This window comes from Sorex araneus, chromosome 3, assembly GCF_027595985.1.
Source record: "Sorex araneus isolate mSorAra2 chromosome 3, mSorAra2.pri, whole genome shotgun sequence".
Classification (NCBI taxonomy): Eukaryota; Metazoa; Chordata; class Mammalia; order Eulipotyphla; family Soricidae; genus Sorex; species Sorex araneus.
The window spans coordinates 36051703-36071511 of NC_073304.1; the positions used below are offsets into that span (position 1 = coordinate 36051703).

A 19809-nucleotide genomic window follows, 5' to 3' on the forward strand; every position below is an offset into this window, starting at 1 on the left:
TTTGCAAAGCTGGCATCTGACTTTGTTGCTCTCCCAACTGCCAGGCACTATGGGTAGTGCCTGTGGGCTAAGACTCAACAGGCTCTTAAGTATTTCCAGTCTAGTGGACTTACTTCGGGATGCATTTTATGACATGTTAACAGAAAGTTGCTAAATATTTATGAAAGAAATTATATGTCACACACATGTTAATACATATTGCATGTGGGGTTTTCCATGCCGAAAGGTGACAATATTGATTCGCAGCAGAAAGGGCATATGATTTAGAAATTGATGGATTTTCTTGCTCCTGGCACCCACTAGAATCAGTGATATATACTTCACAAGCAAGAGGGTGAGGGTTCAAGTGCTAGCTGAGTTTTCTCACTAAGGCAAAACAAACTAATTTCTGGACGAAACAAATATGGGCAGAGTATGAAGAAGGCCCACAGAGATGGACTTCAAAAGAAAGTCTGGCAATTCTGTTGGTATGCCTCAGAGTGAAGCAAAATGTCTTTAAAAATCTACTAAGATTTTGGCTGTACAGACTTCTTCCTTGTATTTCCTTTAATATTTAACCATAATTTTAGCTGCAGCCTAGAAATGAGTAACTTTGCTTGCAGCACACACCTGTCCCCCAGCTCCCAATAAGGAACTATAGCCCATTACTCCCCTCCTCCAAAGAAATGTGCCTTGTCTTTCAGAACAAGGCGTGTACAAGAATCTAAAGCAGGAATTAAAAGAAAGATACCTTACCCTAATCATTGTCATAGCCCCTGGATTGCTTAGTTCTGAAATATGAGATGGCAACTGATTTCCACTAACACAGAAAACAGAAAATTTTAGCAGCACCATTTGATTCCTAACTTGGCACAAAATATAATTTCTTCCTCTATTTTCTTTCATCATACAAAGAAGTCACTTTAAGGCAGAGGTAAGACTGAAAGAAGGAAACTAACAGGTTAGATTTTATGGCTTTCTTTTACCTCCTCTTTATATTAAAAAAAAAAAAAGAGCACACTGAGTGTCAGACTGCTCAGATCATTTTTTTGTTTGGAGGTGTTAGAAAATGATGTCAGCTGATCCGCAGCCAGGGTGGAGAGATGAGACAAGCTAATACCAAACCAGAAACTACACTGCAAAATGCCATTTCTATTGAACGATCATTCCTAAGGTGCGATGGCAATCCAACAGGACACAAGGAAAAATGCCCTCTGAGGAGGAGTAGAACGAAATGTTCAGGTAGAGGGAAGAAACCAGAAGAAACCAGACTCACATTTTGTCATATTCATATGCAGATTAACCTTGACAGGTTAACTCCATGGTCTTTAGCAAAAGCACCAGCCCTTCCACCAAGTGCCTGGGTTGTGTCATGTGATGGAGACTACAATGGATGACTCATGCAAGGGGAGGAGGGGCAGGGAAAGGCGGTGGTAATGAGGATATAGGAGATTGCGACACGGCTTTATAGGTCTGCCAGGCTCACGAGATAGCAAATGCTCTGCTCAGGTGTGAGTCTTCCCACAGCTTTTCCAATCGTGGAGCTTCTCAACAATTTAGAATGAAACTGATCAAGACTATGCCTTTATGCATTTACCCAGAACCAAGGTAAGAAGCAAGACCAACCACCTTCACCCCATAGAATCTCTTCTATCAGATGACTCCTCCTAAATCACAATGCCAGAAGACACCCAATTCTTGATTCTTTTGGTCTTTTCCGCATTATCTTGGCAGCATCTGATCATGGAAATTTGATCTCCCCAACTATTAACACTGACAACAAAATCAGACTTCACTGAACAATTTTCCCTGAAGAAACTAGCTGGGATCACTAACTGCTCACCTTTAACAACTCATTTTGTTCCTGAGTCACATTTTCCAGCAGTTTTATATCTTGTAAAAGCTGGGTTGTCCGCTGAAACACAGGCGGGGGTTTCATTCCCATCTGGGGTAACCTTAGTTCCACTTGGTAAGACATTATTTCAGCAATAGTTTTCTTCATAGGACGAAGAGTGTTAAGTATGACCTTAATCATAGAAGATAAGCATGGGATACAAATTGGGTTTTAAATGGCTGATGCTAAGTCTCTTCAAAATTAAAATACAGCATAATTTAATGTACATAGTGTTGATTTGTAAAACATTTCCTTAGCTTATATTGAAAAAAAATTATATCCCTGTAATCTGTTACTTTAACATCTCAGGAAAGAATGCCTGGAGTAGGAGTAACCGACCAGCACAAATTGTGGATTTGGATAGCTCACTTCTCCTCTTCCTCCTCCTCTATCTGCCAATTGGTTCTATTGCCTTGTGCATTACCAGACAGTGAACAGGTAAGAGCAGGTATTTCATCTGATTCACCCTTACAGTGCCTACATCTAGCATAGAGCTTCCGATGCAAAAATGCTTCTGAATTGAACTATCCTGCTAGTGCATGCTTTGCACATCAAGAGGTCCTGCATTTAATCTCTGGCACCACTAAACATTAATAACAAAAAAAAAATATGGGTCAGTGACGGAGCTCAAAGTGTTGGAGCACATGAATGAGGAAGCCTGGGTTCAATCCCTGCCACACAAGGTCCCTGAAGCACTGAAGAAGTTAATCCTGAGCACAAAGCACCATGGGGAACAGCCCCAAAACTAACATAAAACAAAACAAACTGTGGGCTTAAAGAATCAATGGTAATGATTATTTTGTTTACCATTTCATATAAATGTGTGTATCTCTCTCTCTCTCTCTCTCTCTCTATCTATCTCTCTCTCTATCTATCTATCTATCTATCTATCTATCTTTATTCCAGGAGGATATTGGGTAAAAGAAAAAAGAAGCACTGTAATGTATGAGGAAGGGCTAGTTTGAACCTAAGTCTGTTTGATCCCAAGTATATGCTCTTAAGCACAAGGCTAAGATGGAATCAGTAGCCGGCTATCAGTAGTTCAGCACATCCTTCCTTCTGTGCTAGGGTCTCTCTATACAGAAAAATTCTCCAACATAATAACCATAATGCTAATATGCACATGTTGAAACATGGTCAGGGCCAGAGAGATAGTACACCTGGTAAGATGCTTGCCTTGCATGCAGCTGACCCAGGTTTGACCCCCTGAGCCCCAATAAGAGTGACCCCTAAATGCAGAGTCAGAAGTCAGTCCAGAGCACCACTGGTTGTGGCCCCTAAACAAGTAAACAAAATAAAGCTATGAATGAATTCAATGGGACTGGAGTGCTAGTACAGCAGTTAGGGCGCTTGCTCTGCATGCGGCTGACCCGGGTTGAATCACCCGCACCCTATATGGTCCTCGGAGCCCACCAGGAGTGATTCCTGAGTGGAGAGCCAGGAATGAGGCCAGAATACCACCGGGTGTGGTCCAAAAACTGAAACAAAAAAGACAGTCCTCCAAAAAATGTTAGATACTCAAAGACACAGTATAGCAACAGACTTGGACAAGATCCTGACTTTCCTAACTAAGAGGTTCATGAAACATATGGTTTGAAATGGTTATGAAACATATGGATTTGACTTGAAGGAGAAACCTCTCTACTTTGAAATTTTAGGAAGAAATTAAATGTAAAAGTAACCTATAGAAAAATCATCTTTAATGGGAGCAGGTGTCACCCCATCCCTGCCCCCTGTGAATACCAGAGGCCACAACCCCCCAGCACGGTAGCACTGTCACTATTGTCCTGTTGTTCATCGATTTGCTAGAGCGGGCACCAGTAATGTCTCCATTGTGAGACTTGTTGTTACTGTTTTTGGCATATCAAATACACCACGGGTAGCTTGCCAGGCTCTGCTGTGCGGGTGTGATACTCTCGGTCTGGAACGATAGCACAGTGGGTAGGGTGTTCACCTTGCACGCGGCCAACTGGGGTTGGATTCCTCCGTCCCTCTTGGAGAGCCCAGCAAACAACCCTCCAGAACCCAAGGAAAAACTCAGGTACATGGGTTCTTCAGTGACTGCAAACTCCAGGCCTCAAAGAATAGGGAAGGGCTCCTTCCTGTCTCCCCACCGCCTCGAGGTCCTGGCTATCATACCCATGGCCTCTGGGTTCCATTTGTGTGAATTAATAGACGTGATCCAGAGACTCACAAATGAATCTCAGAACCAAGCATCTCACTGCAGAGATGTCTCCGAACCTTAATTATTTAAAATTTTAGAATTGCAGGAGCGAGGCCACATCACGCTATTCATAACAAGCAATACAAAATAAATTATCTCGCACCTATTTGTGGGGCAGGTTTGAGTGGTGGTGGGAAGATTCGAAATAATGATGGTGAGAACATGTAATGGTGGTGGGATTGATGTTGAAATACTAAATGTAAGCAATTGTTGTGAACAACTTTATGAAAATAAAATTTATCTTTATAAAGATAGTTTAAAACTATATTTATGAAGGTAGTTTTTTAAAAAGTATTTAAAGTATAATAACAATAATCATAATTTTATTTTTTGCACTGGGAGCAGATGTTTGGGCCACCACCAGGATTTTGCAAAGTCCATTCTTGGCTTTATGCTTGAGTGACCCCCAGAGGTGCCCAGTGAACTGTAGGTGACTCCAGGGATTCAAAATAGGGTCAATGAAGATGCAAGGCAAGTGCTTTAACCACTATACTATCTCTCTGGTCTCACTATCTTTTTCTTGATTTTAAGAAGTTAAAGAAATTAATATTTTTCTATTATTCTAGTTAGCCGAAATATATTTTACCATATGACATGACCGCATTTAAAATAAGCATAAAAAATGTCATAAGGAATTTTAAAAAATAATGATGTATACTTACCTCACCATGCTTAAGATGTTCTTCAGGTGGAAAGTCAAATATTTCTTTTGATAACAGAATAGCTTTGATTTTTGAAACCCTTTTCTCCATTGATTTTACTTCAGTTTCAATAGCAACTACGTCCTAGAATTTAAGAAACAAACAAAAACCCTCACTTGTGCTAAATATAGTATACTTTAATAATCTATAAGCTTATTTCCCATTCATTCTACTGTTCTATTTAATAAAAATGTCTGGCTCTGTAGCTCTGGTAAATGAATCCAGTGATATATAGCTACATTGTTTTTAATAAAAATATTAACCTAGATATAGCATGCTATGCTGTAAAGCATTGGTTATACTTTGTTGGATTAAAGATTTCATAGAGCCAAATTTTAATTACAAGAACAATTGCTTCCAAATTTTTTTTTTTTTGAGGGCAGGGTATTTGGGCCACACCTGGTAATGCTCTGGGGCTATTTCTGACTCTGTACTCAGCAGGGACCCCTGGCAATGCTCAGGGACATATGCGCTAGCAGGGATTCAAATAAGGTTATATCTGCTGCAGCATGCCACAGCCACATCAAACCCAGGCCGGCCGTGTGTAACGCAAGTGACCTACCTACTATACTATCTCTCTAGCCCCCAAACCAATTCTTAACTGTAAAGGCTACGCAAAGATCTGAGCAATCTCTACTATCTCTACAGCAAGATCAGGTTCAGTTCCTGACACCATCTGGTCCTTGAGCACTGCTGGCAGTGACCTTCAAGCAGTGAACCTGGAGTAGCTTCGAGCATCACCAGGTATGTCCCAAACACTCTCCACCCCCACCCTGCACACAAATAAATTCTTAAATAAATTCTCAGTTATAGACAACTCCTTAGATTTTTCTATGGAATGTGCTTAATCATTTGAAAATGAGTAAGACTAACATTCTCACCACTTAAAAATAAAATAATAAAGTTGCTCTTGTAAAATGAACACACAGGAAGGAGCTGGAAAACTCTTAGAATTTTCTTGCCACACTTCAATGAACCAGTGCTTTGCAGAAAGTCACTAAATTACTTTGCAACCCACTCAGGTTCATTTAATAGGAGATCACTTGTCCAGTGTTTACTTTCTCATCTGCATCAATCTTTAGAAATTAGTTGAGAACCTTAAAGCAAAAAATGCTTATAATATGTGCTACGAAACCTACATATTGAGAAACATGCTATAAGATCTATATGTGGGAGTCCTCTCAAACTGTAAAGGGGTGGTCAGACCTCTACTTGAGAGCTCGTTGTGACCCGCTATAGTTATAAAAAGGTACAGTTCAGGCTAGAGATGTGGCTTTTGGGTAGAGCACGTGGCTCACACATGTGAAGCCCTGGGTTCAATCTTTAGCACCATCAAAATAGTGAAAGAAAAAAGGTAAAACAGTAAGGGGGATAGGAAAACAAATAGAAAACTAAACTACAGATTCCAAATCACAGAAAAAGGGAACTATCCAACAGAGAACTATCCAAAACATTAGTATGAGTTATAATCCTGAAGCAAAGGAAGTATAGCAAAGCAGTGGTTTGTAGTAATATCAACAAATTTTGAGGAAACACTAAACTACTTTGAAAGTATTTTCTGTCCCTTTATATTTTTAAAAGTAGACAGAATTAGGGGCTGGAGAGATAGCACAGCAGGTAGGGCGTTTGCCTTGCACGCGGCCGACCCGGGTTCGATTCCCAGCATCCCATGTGGTCACCCAAGCACCACCAGGAGTAATTCCTGAGTGCATGAGTCAGGAGTAACCCCTGTGCATCGCTGGGTATGACCCAAAGAGAAAAAAAAAAGTAGACAGAATTATACCTTGTGTTCTAGAATAATTTTCATCAAAAAATATGAAGATTTAAACATTTTGGGATAAAATAAGCTTCAATAATAAAGAATAACAATTAGTATCCCCTAAGGCTATGTTAAGTGTGGTGGTGTCAGGAATGTAGCTGATGAAACAAAAGGTCAATAATTCAGACTATTCACTCTTTGCTAGCTGATGCCACCATTATAAGGATTTACTCTTAGTATGAGTTAATTTTTTGTTTGTTTTGGGGCCATACATGGTGATGTTCAGGGCTTAATCCTGGCTCTGCACTTAGGAATTACACCTGGCGGTGCTTGGGGACCATACAGGATGTTGGGGATCAAATCTAGGTCCGCTGTATTTAAGGCAAGTGCCTTACCTGCTGAACAATCTCTCCAGTCCAGGAGTAAATCGTTTTACTCCCCATAATTTGGGGAGGGGCAGATAGAAAAGAGATTAGAATGTTTGCCTTGCATGCAGCTAACTTGGGTTTGATCCCTGGTACCCCAAAATGTTCCCTGAGCACTGCATCACCTGGAGTAATCCCTGAGCACAGAGCTAAGTATAAGTTCTGAGCACCACAGCGTGTACCCAACAATAAATAAATAAATAAATAAATAAATAAATAAATAGATAAATAAATAAATAAATGAGTTCTTAGGGAGATGGCTCAAGGACTGGAGGGTATACTCAGTACCACCAGGAGTGATACCCTCCAAAATAAAGGATATATTTTTCACATGAAATCTAACTAAGCTATTTAAATTAATCACATTTTTTAAGTAAAACACAACAGTTTAAAAATCCAATGGTTGGCATATAGCAGCCTCTCAGTAAGCATTTGCTATTGGTGAACATCCTAGGAAAGATGATTTGTTTTAAGTCATTTTTGCTAACCCATGTTGGAAATTAACAATCTCTCCTCTCTAATGAAAGATGATTTGGGTGCTACAGAGATAGTACAGTGGGCAGGGCACATGCTTTTCATGTGGCCAACCTGGGTTTAATCTTCAGTACCACATTAGTCCTTCAAGTCCTGCCAGGAATAAATCCTGAACACCACCAGATGTGTCCCACACCCCACAAAAAAAGCTATTTTTTTTTATGGCGGCTGAGAGTGTCAGGTCACACCGAGTGGTGCTCTGGGGCTACTCCTGACTGTGCTCAGGAGAGACCCTTGGTGGTGCTCAGAGGATCATATATGGTGCTAGGGGTCAAACAGAGAGACTGAGAACAAGGCTAGCGCCTTAATGTCACAAGGAATCAATTGATCAACATCCTTCAGTCTTAAAATGGACAACTTCTGAATGGAGAACAGAAAAAAGATTTTTTTAATTGTAATTGCAAAATAGAGTAAAATACAATTTAAAATAAGAAGATAAATGAAAGATTTACTATGTCAGTGTATCTTCTATAATTTAGAGTTGACAAGCAAATTTAATGAAATTAAGAAATTTAGAAATTAAGAAAATTAAGACAAATGAAATCAAGAAATTCCACCCGTATGTTATACAAACTTACATCTGCCATTCTCTGAATCCGTGGAAGGTTTTCCATTATTTTTTGTTGTAAAGTTGCTACCTCATGACTTAAATTCTGTATGGACTGTGCTAAGTCATCTGTTTCAAAAATGATTGACAAGTCTTCTAGATCTGTGTAAACAGCATGTAAAAGATTGTGCTTCTGTTCTGAATCTTCCAAGGCCATCTAGATAATAAGAAATAAGGAAAACAAACATTAGGATATTTAAAAAAGCTGAATAAAATTAAAATTAGAGAAAAATTCAAATTCATTTCAGCATTACCAACTTTCATCCTTCCAGTTTCCTACAAAAGTACTTAGCATGCTTCATTAGCAATAGGAGTGGGTGACATTAGATTGTCTACCCCATCTGAGTGAGTGTCAGGGGCTCTTTTTATTCCAGGGAACCCTTTTCCTCCAGCCAATATTAACACAAGCAAGAATATCTGACCTGTATATAGTCCATTCCCTATGGACTGGGGCGAAGTCAACCTCTTATGCTCTCTTTGTTGACTGGATTTGAGATTTAGGAACTATGGGTTTGAAAGAGGTAGCTAAAAAAGTGGGGAGTGAGAAAGGAAGAGGAGGTCATCATACAATCTGCCCATCCTGGGGCAAATATCTTCCTCAATTCTTGCCACATGGTGCCACTGGTGACCAAGAAAGAACTACACAGTCTTACCACAAATTCCCATGAGCTTGCAATGACTTAAATAACTTTATTCCAAATGGGTACTATATAATAAAACCAAATAATAGTGAAAATGGCTGTTTTAAAATTTTCTCATTCTTCTTTTATTTTTCTTTCTTAATAACTTTAAAAATTCAAAATACCTCACCATATACTGGAAATATTCAATCTACCAATCTGGTCTTCGATTATTTTATCAAAGAAACAATTGGAAGGATGGGACCAAGGAGATGACACAAAGGACTGGAGTTCAATCCCAGATACTGCATGAATGAATACACACCTAGATCAGCAGAACCAAAGGAAGAATCCAGAAATAGGACCAAGTACGTAAGGTGAAGAGATTTCTACCAATGCACCAAAATAATTTAATGACAAGTGTAACAAATAAAATGGTGCTAAAACAATTGGACACTCCTATGAAAGGAAGTGAGGAAGGAAGGAGAAATCCATTTCATATCATGTACAGTAACTTGAAAAGGATCACAGACCAAAAGTAAATGCCAAAATTGCTAGGGGGAAAAAAAAAGAAGAAAATTTGGTGACCTTAATTTTTCTTAGATACAAGCTACCCGTGGCATATTCGATATGCCAAAAACAGTAACAACAAGTCTCATGATGGAGACGTTACTGGTGCCCGCTCAAGCAAATCGATGAGCAACAGGATGACAGTGACAGTGACAGATACAACACAAAGATTCTAGCCTTGAGCTACAGTGCTCAGCTAAGCCATGCCTGTCCCAAAGAAACCATGATATAATAAATGTTCATTATTTTAAACAGTGTTTGAGATAATTTTTTAAATCTTGGAGCCACACCTGGTGTTGTTCAGGTCTTACTTATGGCTTTGAGCTCAGGCATGACTCCTGAAGGGCTCAGGGCCAATTTGAGGTGTCAGGTATCGAACTCAGGTTGGCCACATGCAATGCAGGCACCCTACGTACTATAATACTTATCTCTCCAGCTTTTTACAGTTATTTTTGTCTTTGTTTTGGTTTTGGGCCAGACCTGGCAATGCTCAGGGCTTACTCCGGGCTTTTCATTCAGGATCACTCCTAGTGGGCTTTGAGGACCACATAGGATGGCAGGGATAGAACCCAGGACTGCCATGTGCAAGGCAAGCTCCCTACCTGCAATACTATCACCCTGGCCCTAGAGTAATTTTTATTTGGCAACTGATGGATCAGCTGGCAAAAAGATAAATGAATTTCAGATTTCCATAGATGGGATATTACTTGACAAATAAGTAAACTGCATATTAACATAATATTCATAAAAATTATGCTAAGTAAAAGAATAAGGTACTAAGACTACATATGTGTGACTACATTTCTGGTCTATTGTGGAAAAGCAAAACCATAGCAATGGAGATCAATAACAGCAATAATGAGTAATTATGTAGCATAGGCGGATATAACAGAAGTGAAATTAATTGCAGAAAGGTATGACTTAACTTTTTGGGTGGTAAAAATGTTCTTTACACTAATTGGGTGGTGGTAACACAACTATACATATTTTAAAAACTCATTTAGCAGTGCACTTAACATGGATATATGGTTATACATCTCTTAATAAATACAAACAATGTTGGCTATAGAATAACTAAAATATTTTTAAAACTTAAATGAGAGATTTTCCCCCCTCACTTTTGTGTGCAATTCTGGGGACTGAACACCCACATATAAGGTAAGTGCTTTACTGCTGAACCATATCCCTGGCCCATGAGTCTTTCACTTCTTCAACAAGAGTCATTTAAAAAAAAGCCAGGACCAATAGTAATTGAGTAGGGTTCTTGCTTTGTCTGTAACCGACCCAGTTTCAATCCTTGGCACCCCACATGGTCTCCTGAGTCCTGCCAGGAGTGATCCCTGAGTACAAAAATCAAGTGCGTGATGATGCTAGAAAAGTGAATGGAAAAGTATCCTGACATTAGGACAACATTTTCAAATACAGGGACCAAATGGAGTGCTCACAAAAGACCAATGATTTGATGGCTTTGTCACGGAAAGATTTACAGAAGCTGTCCCTGCATCTCTCTGTCCCGACTTCCTTTGCCCAGCTCTAGCTCATCCACTAAGTCCAGCTGCTGAGTGTACTGAAAATGCTAAAAATACTGTCACAAGATCACATATACTTTAGTAGCAGATAGCAAAGGTCCAGCACATTCTTAGTCTCTTTGTTTTCTTTTTAAACTTTTAAGTATTTGAAAAAAATAAAAGCACAACGGCTAGAGCATAAGTACAGGGGTTTAAGCCATTAAACTGTAGCCAACCACAGTTGGCTAGTACTACATAGGGTGACCTGAGAACTGCCAGTGCCTGAGTATGAGTGTCTGAGTGTGCATGAGTGTCTGAGTATGAGTATCTGTGTGTCTGAGTGTGAGTATCTGTGTGTCTGAGTGTCTGAATGTAAGTGTCTGTTTTTCTGAGTGTGAGTGTCTGAGTGTGAGTGTCTGTGTGTCTGAGTGTGAGTTTCTGAGTGTGAGTGTCTACTGTCTGAGTGTGAGTATCTGTGTGTCTGAGTCTCTGAGTGTGAATGTCTGAGTGTGAGTGTCTACTGTCTGAGTGTGAGTGTCTGAGTGTGAGTGTCTGTGTGTCTGAGTCTCTGAGTGTGAATGTCTGAGTGTGAGTGGCTGTGTGTCTGAGTTGAATGTCTGAGTGTCTAAGTGTGAGTGTCCAAGTGTCTGAGTGTCTGAATGTGAGTGTCTCTGTGTCTGAGTATGAGTGTCTGCGTGTGAATTCTGAGTGTCTGAGTGTGAGCAGTGTCTGAGTATGAGTTTCTGAGTGTCTGAGTGTCTTAGTGTGAGTGTGTCTGAGAGTGAGTATTTGAGTGTGAGTGTCTGAGTGTGTGTCTGAGTGTGAGTTCTGAGTGTATGATTGTGAGTGTCTGTGTGTCTGAATGTCTGATTATCTGAGTGTGAGTGTCCGAGTGTGAGTGAGTGTTAGTGTCTGAGTGTGTGTTGTATTTGCGTCAGTGTGATTGTCTGAGTGTTAGTGTCTGAGTGTGAGTGTCTGAATATGAGTGTCTTAGTGTGAGTGTGTGTCTGATTGTGTCTGAGTGTTAGTGAGTGTCTTAGCATGAGTGTTGTGTTTCTTAGTGTGAGTATCTGAGTCTGAGTGTGAGTGTCTTTGTGTCTGAGTGTGAGTGTATGAGTGGGAGTGTCTGTGTGTCTGAGCAGGGTGTCTGAATGTGAGTGTTTAAGTCTGAGTGAGTGTCTGATTGTGAGTGTTTGAAGTGTGAGTGTATGTGTGTCTTAATGTGATTGTCTGAGTGTGACTGTGCGAATCTGAGTGTCTGTGTGTCATTGTAAAACATTATAAAACACTTCCTCCTCATTCTCCATAATTACGACACCATATTTGATGGAGTTCAGATAGTAGGCAACAAATCATAGAGAATAATATATATACATATATACATAACAGATATATACATACCTCTTGAAGAACCCGGCAAGCTACAGAGAGTATCCTGCCCACAGGGCAGAGGCTGGCAAGCTACCCATGGCGTATTTGATACGCCAAAAACAGTAATGATAGGTCTCATTCCCCTGATCCTGAAAAAGCCTCTAATCGTTGGGAAAGATGAGTGAGAAAAGGTTGCTAAAATCTCAGAGCTGAGTGTAATAGAGACATTACTGGTGCCCGCTCGAGTAAATCAATGAACAATGGAATGACAGTGATACAGTGATAGATATACATACATATCTATATCTATATATATCTATACATATATACATACATATATGTATATATATACTATATATACATACATATACATATATGTGTATATGTGTGTGTATATGCATATATATATACACGTATATATACACCTTTTGGAGAGCCTTTCTTTCAGAGAGCCCGGCAAGCTACGGAGAGTATCCCGCCGCAACGGGCAGAACCTGGTAAGCTACCCATAAGTATTCGATATGCCAAAAAGAGTAACGACAGGTCTAATTACCCTGACCCTGAAAGAGCCTCCACTCATTGGGAAAGACAAGTAAGGAGAGGTTGCTAAAATCTCAGGGCTGAGAGGAATAAAGATGTTACTGGTGCCCGCTCGACTAAACTGATGAACAACTGGGTGACAGTGATACAGTGATACTACATAGGGACCCCTGAGCACTGCCAGGAGTAACCCCTGGGCACAGAATCAGGAATAAACCCAGAGCACCTTCAAGTATGACCTAAATCCAATTAAATAAATAAATGAAAGCATAATACCTTCCTTCCAAGTTTTCAAATTACTTGAAAATATTCTTAAAATACAGGCATTTACAAGCACAAAGATGGCATGCTTTGGGGATTTGGAATTCAACCCAAATGGAATAGGAAGTATAGGGAAGGTGAAGATGAGACAGCAAGTAAAAGAATTTGTGTCACTGTCACTGTCATCCCGTTGCTCATCGATTTGTTCAAGCGGGCCACCATAAGGAAACAATTTGACAACAAATCTCAACCATCTGAGAAGCACGAGGTCACATTCGGAAGCATTCTGCGATATTCTAGTGAAGGCTGATTGTTGTAAGAACAATATAATACAGCTTCATTATGAGATTCTTTCTCATGGCTGAATCACACAAAAAGGGAAATAGGGATTCACAATAAAACTGCACAGACATGGCAACTGTAGCCATTGTGCCTCAACAAGGAAACACCTGCACTCATTTTATCTCCAGGTAATATGGACCAGGCACACGTGTGGAGTCCCGGAGAGGACAGGGAGTATAGCAGCATGGTGTGCTAGAGCTGGAAGAACCCTGGATTAATTGCCCAACACTGTTACTAACTGCCACAAAATTAGTTGCTTAAAAGGCAACAAATTGATTATTTCATAGTTTTTATGGCTTGGAGTTCAGACATAGCATAACGTGTCCTCTGCTCAGAAGATTACACAGCTTCAATCTTGGGTTTAGGCTGCTCTTCCTGGTTCATTCAGATATTGGTTAAATTCAGTGCTAGGCTTGAGATCCCAGATTTCCTGCTGGCTGCCAGCTGGGTTTCACTCTTAACTTCTAAAGGATGCCCTGGGGTCCTAGTGCCACGGCCTCTCATGTTATGGGAACTTGTAAAATTAGTAAGCGACACTCTCTCCAGTTGGCTACCAGGGAGTCTCATAATTATTTCATCATGATTAATTGATGCCTTCATGGGACTGATTATCTCATTATCTGAATCATATACTGAAACCTAATCAATTGAAAGACTCTCATCACATTTATATTCCCTCCCACACTCGAAGAAGGGAGATTACATTGGTTTGTGTGCATCAGGAGACAGATATATGAGGAGTCATCTTAGGATTCTGCCTGAGAAGACTAAGTGAGCTGGCATTAGAGGAACCATCTTGTTCTCCACATAGATGCTTAGAATATCTCACTCCACTTGGCCTTTGCCTTAGCTGTTCTTCTTCTTCTTTTTTTAAAAATATGACTTGTGCTGGAGCGATAGCGCAGTGGGCGTTTGCCTTGCATGAGGCCGACCCAGGTTCGATTCTTCCACCCCTCTCGGAGAACCCTGGAAACTACCGAGAGCATCTTGCCCACAAGGCAGAGCCTGGCAAGCTACCAATGGCATATTCGATATGCCAAAAACAGTAACAAGTCTCACAATGAAGACATTACTTGTGCTCACTCGAGCAAATCGATGAGCAATGGGATGACAGTGACAGTGAATGTAACTTACTTTATTTTTTCTTTTTAAACTTTTTTTAATTGAATCACCATGAGATAAACAGTTACAAAATTGGTCATGATTGGGTTTCAGTCATACAATGCTCATACCTGTCCCTTCACTAGTATACTTTGCCCACACAAATGTCCCCTCCCGCCACATTTCCCCAGCCTGCCCCTATGAAAGACACTCCCCCCTTTTTAGCTGTTTCTTAATACTAAGGAGTATTTTCCTACGTTGGATATAATGTTAACCAGGCGTCAGTCATGGATGTATGGGGAGAGAACAACCCCAGGTTCTCTGGAGACTAACAGAAGTAACGATTGTGATTTCAAAGCTTTTACCAGAAAGAGTCCACCATCATCATACCTCTGATGTCCCCTGGTAAGTCACATGTCACTAACCCCTTTCCCCTCTCCACCCACCAAGCCCCAGCCTGAGAGTACAATGGCATTTAGGACATAAACCCCCTTTCATAACGTGCTGGCACCCGAAGAAACCTATTTTTCTTGAAGTACCACTTGTTTCTTAAGCACTGGCCTTTAGGTGGTGAGCTTATCAGAGTTTAGATTCTACAACAAAACTGTCAACAAAGATTAGTGCAAAATTCTTACTTCATAACTGGGGGACATGAGGGTCCATGGAGCCCAGGCTGCATTATACATACAAGGTCATGAAGAAGTTATTAGGATAGAAAGAACTAAATTTTGGTCTCTAAATGCCAGTCAAAAATCCACCCTTCTCTAAAATCTGGTACATCTACACAATGGAATACTATGCAGCTATTAGAAGAGATGAAATCATGAAGTTCACATATAAGTGGATGGGCATGGAGAATATCATGCTACGTGAAATCAGTCAGAAAGACAAGGTCAGACTGCACTCATTTGTGGAATAGAGAGTAGCATAATATGAGACTAACACCTAAAGACAGCAGAGATAAGGGCCAGGAAGATCACACCATGGTGTGGAAGCCGGTCCCCCGTGCTGGGGGAAAGGGTAGTTAGGACTGAGAGGGGACCACTAAGTAAATGATGATTGGAGGGATCACCCAGGTTGGGAGATAAATGCTGAAAGTAGAACAAGGACTAAACACAATGACCCTTTAGTATCTGTATCGAAAATCACAATGCCCAAGATTAGAGAGAGAGTAAGACTGTACTTGCCACAGAGGCAGGGAGTGGGGTAGGGTGGAGGTGGCGGATGCGACATTGGGAACAATGGTGGTGGAAAATGTGCACTGGCGGAGGGATGGTTGCTCAAGTATTGTTCGAATAAAATGCAATCATGAAAGTTTGTAACTGTATCTCAACGGTGATCCAATAAAACTTGTTTAATTAAAAAAAAGAAATCCACCCTTCTGTCAAACTGTTTTTCAGAAAAGAATGGGAACAATGCCACCACAAGGATGAGTTAAGAACTGCTCACCATGAAGATCCCAGAAAGTGCTGGGAGATCACTCACCTGCAGGGTGCTAGCGTGCTGACTCAGCATCTTTGAAGAGTCATAGTCGGCAGGATTGGCCAGCAAATGACTGGTATTTTCGATCCAAGCCTCAGTGCTCTTCAAAAGATCATGGTACTCCTCCATCTTAATTGTGGCCTATGAAAGAGTGGGGATACCAAAACCCAGGCTATTGCCTCCCATTGAGATGAATGACTTTTTATTTAGTTAGTTTTGGTTTTGAGTCACACCCAGTGGTGCTCAGGGGTTACTCCTAGCTCTGCACTCAGGAATTACTCCTGGCAGTGCACGGGGAACCATAGGAGATGCCAGGGATCAAGCCTGGGTCAGTTGTGTGCAAGGTAAGCCTACTATTGGTCTGGCCCCATTAGGTGGATGACTTTTTAATAGGAGCCATCCCCTACTTCCCAAAGGATTCAGAGAGCCTGGGGCCATTTGACACGGGGCCACAGTCGTTGGGAGCTACCAGGGCCACCCTGACCATCAGGGATACACCAAGGGAAGCTTTGCGGTGTTTGGGGGGGGGGGAGATATGTGGGAAGAGGGATCCAACCCAGGGCCTCACATGGGTTGTGTACGTGCTCTAGTACGTCAGCTTACTCCCGTGCCCCCATGGGATGATTCCTGAGTGAAGCCTGATGGCTCTCAGCTGGAGGCACATCAGACATACAGAGATCTATTTCTATAGTCACTTGCCTAATTTATTCCAAGTTATGATCCTTCCATGAACGCACATCTGATCACAGGTGGAAGGGCTTGAAGATATTCTGTCCCAATGCTAAGGACCTCAGCAAGGCTTTTTGAGTTAGCTTTGCTAAGTTTCCAGTTCTATGCTTCATTCTGAAAACTGAATTTGTACTTCCTCCTGCCATACAGTCTTGTCCTGTACCATCCCAGTTCCTCTGACACAAAGATCCTGACTTGCTTCGGCCTGACCACATATTCAACACACTCTCATCCTATTTGGAAGGGAGTGGGAGGTGAACTGTTCGCTCCCTCTCTCTGGATTCTTCAGACGACTGCCCTAAACACCCTACCAGGAAGCTATACATTTGCCTGGATGCCTGCTATGACTCGGATGCTTGCTTTGGACTGCCTAGCAGTGAAATTTGTCCCTGCATTACCCATCAGCTCTAGCTGCAGGACCTTGGCAGGAAATTCAGGGGAAACTGTCTGATGATGTACTTTTGTTTCAAACTCTCTCACTACCACATGTGAGTGGGGCTGTTGTGTTCCATCACCCATACCTTATTCAACTGTGAGGTTCTTGATTCCGCTCTCTGGGATACCTGCTGGTACCGCTGGAAGGGAATCATTAGATTATCCATCCATTCCTGAGCCTGACCCGGATCCTCTTCCACAATGTCATGGACTTCAGCATCCAGCTCATTGAGCTTGGAATGCCAGAGATCCAGCTCATCCCACATTTTCTGCAGAAGAAAATCAGAAGTCAGCTCAAATACAACCGGCATCATGGTTCAGTGTGTTCATTCCTGGTTTGCACTTGGTATTTGCGCTTGTAAAGGCAACCAAAGCAGCATCACAAAGACAACATCACAGGCACAGCTGTTCATTAACTTCGGTCTAGCAGCCTCTGCCCTCACATGAAAAAACCAATTCCAAGATCTCTTAACTCTAAATGTTTCCACTTCAGTATGAATTAGCTCTAAGGGAACACAAAGACCTGGACATTTCCAGAGATAAATCACTCCAAAAAAAGGTCAATGTCACCCTGATCTTTCATGAATGATGAGGTAAAACTATTTTTTAAGGGATGCTATTTTTAGGGGCCAGCGAAATAGCTTAAAGGCAGCTCATGCTTTGCATGCAGGGTCCCCTGAAGATCACTAGAGTGACCTCTAAGCACCATGCTGGGAACAGCCCCTGAAATCAGTTGGGCATTCCCCGCTCCTTGTCCCAAAGGGGATTGAGGTGAAAGGGCTATTTATTATTATTATTGATTTATTTTATTTTTGTTTTGAGGCTACACCCAGCAATGCTCAGGGCTTAATCATGACTCTTGCTCTGGGACCACTTCTCGTGGTGTGCAGGGGACCATATATAGTGCTAAGGCCTGAACTCAGGTTAGCTGCATGCAAGGCAAGTTTATTAACTCCTATGCTGTCTCTCCAGGCTTTCCACAATGAAGTAAACAGGGCCTGGGGGGTGGGGCTGGATAGTTAATACAGGGATTAAAGCCCATGGTTCAATCCCTCTGAAGACCTCCGGACCTTCCACAGTCATGCTCAAGACTCCTCTCCACACGTTCAGACAAGCCTCACGCATGAAGGTACCGGCAGAGGAACCCAGGTGTGTGGAACCTGGGGCTGAGACCTCCAAGCCTGCTCGGATTGAGACTGGGCCTCTTCCACCCAGATTTCCCATTTCCCAGTAGCTAGGCGGTCATACCTAGGGATTGTCCCCGGCGCTGTGTAATCCCACCAATGGCCAACATCCAGAGACTTAAAACCAAGCTCCTGGAAGTGATATCTTATAGCCTACTTCTCCCTTGGGAGAATCTGGTAAGCCACAGAGAGTTTCCTGCGCACATGGGAGAGCCTTACAAATTCCCCATGGTGTAATCATATCCCAAAACCAGTAACAATGCTGGGTCTCATTCTCCTGACCCTGAAAGAGCCCCCAATTCAGCATCATTGTGAAGGATGAGTAAAGAGAGGCTTCTAAAATCTCAGGGCTAGGATGAATGGAGACGTTACTGAGACCGCTCAATAAATTCGACAATCAATGGGATGATGATGATGATGATGATGGTTCAATCCCTGGTGCCACAGGTTTTTTTCTTTGCTGGTGGCAGCCCTTGAGGTCCCCTGAGCCAAACCAGGTGTGACCCTAAAGGTTCCAGAGCACAGCTGGGGTGACCAGGGAAATCCTTGCCTCTAGGAGGCCTGAGAGTTACCACATCCTCAGGGCTCCACAGTGAACCACTGGCCCCTTTGGCTAAGAAAAGCCAAAGGTCTCTTGTGGGATCACTCCTGTGGAATTGGGGGACAATCTGGGTTTTGGGGACTAAATCTGTGTCAGCTGCAAGCAAGACAAGTATTGTACTATTACTCTAGTCCAATGAACATCTTCATTAAATGTAAAAATAAAACCATTAAAATGAAAATATCTGCTTTGGTTCAGGATTAATGGAGTAGCAGAACATTCTAACAGCAATATTAACTGAATTTGTTTACTAGGCTCAAGAAACTAGGTGAGATTCAACTGTAGACATATCTGGGTAGAAGAAATTTTAAAGGCAAGATCTTAAAATATTACTTAATATTTTGTATCAGGGCATAATTTTTAGACATGAGAAATTTTGACTAGTTAAATTGCTTATTGAGATTTCAAAATTTGGGCCAGAAAAATGTCTCAGTGGACTGGAGTGCGTGCTTTGAATGTAGGAGTCCAGGATCAATTTCCATCACTGTGTGGTCCCCTGAACGTCACCTGGAATGACCCTGAACACTGTATTAGGAGTAGCCCCAGGCTACCACCAGATGTGGCTCCCAAGCCAAAATAACCCTGACTGTCAAGTGTAAGGTTTCAAGTTCAATTCTTGGTGCTACCATATGTACCAGGTGTGTTCTGACAGCTCTGTGGTTTAAATCTGGTAGTTCTGTTTGTGTTCCCCAGTGCCATAACAAGTTCCAGCTGCACCATTGCCAAATGTATATATATGAGCTGCAACCTTTGGTAAGCACAAGTTAGAGATATGTGAGTACCAAACAAAGAAATACAGTCCCCGCTGAGCACTGCAATCAGAATATGTGTAAACAATACAACTAAAGGACTTTAACTTTTGGTTAGAACCATAGCATGTGCAAACACCACAGCCAGGGATGCGTGTGTCTATTCCCGCCCCCCCTTGCCTCCCTGCATCAC

The 19809-nt window shown here is 41.6% G+C and overlaps 1 protein-coding gene across 1 annotated transcript in view; it reads right to left on the bottom strand.

Annotated features, from left to right (window-relative positions):
• The window catches only part of SYNE2 (spectrin repeat containing nuclear envelope protein 2), a 300041-nt gene that overhangs the window by 121866 nt on the left and 158366 nt on the right, over window positions 1–19809 (bottom strand). Inside the window, exons 55-59 of the mRNA XM_055132548.1 lie at window positions 17169–17351; window positions 15922–16059; window positions 8095–8280; window positions 4760–4882; window positions 1823–2005 (exon numbers count right to left, since the gene is read on the bottom strand). Of these exons, the coding sequence (XP_054988523.1) occupies window positions 1823–2005; window positions 4760–4882; window positions 8095–8280; window positions 15922–16059; window positions 17169–17351 (813 nt within the window). The remainder of the gene's footprint in view (window positions 1–1822; window positions 2006–4759; window positions 4883–8094; window positions 8281–15921; window positions 16060–17168; window positions 17352–19809) is intronic.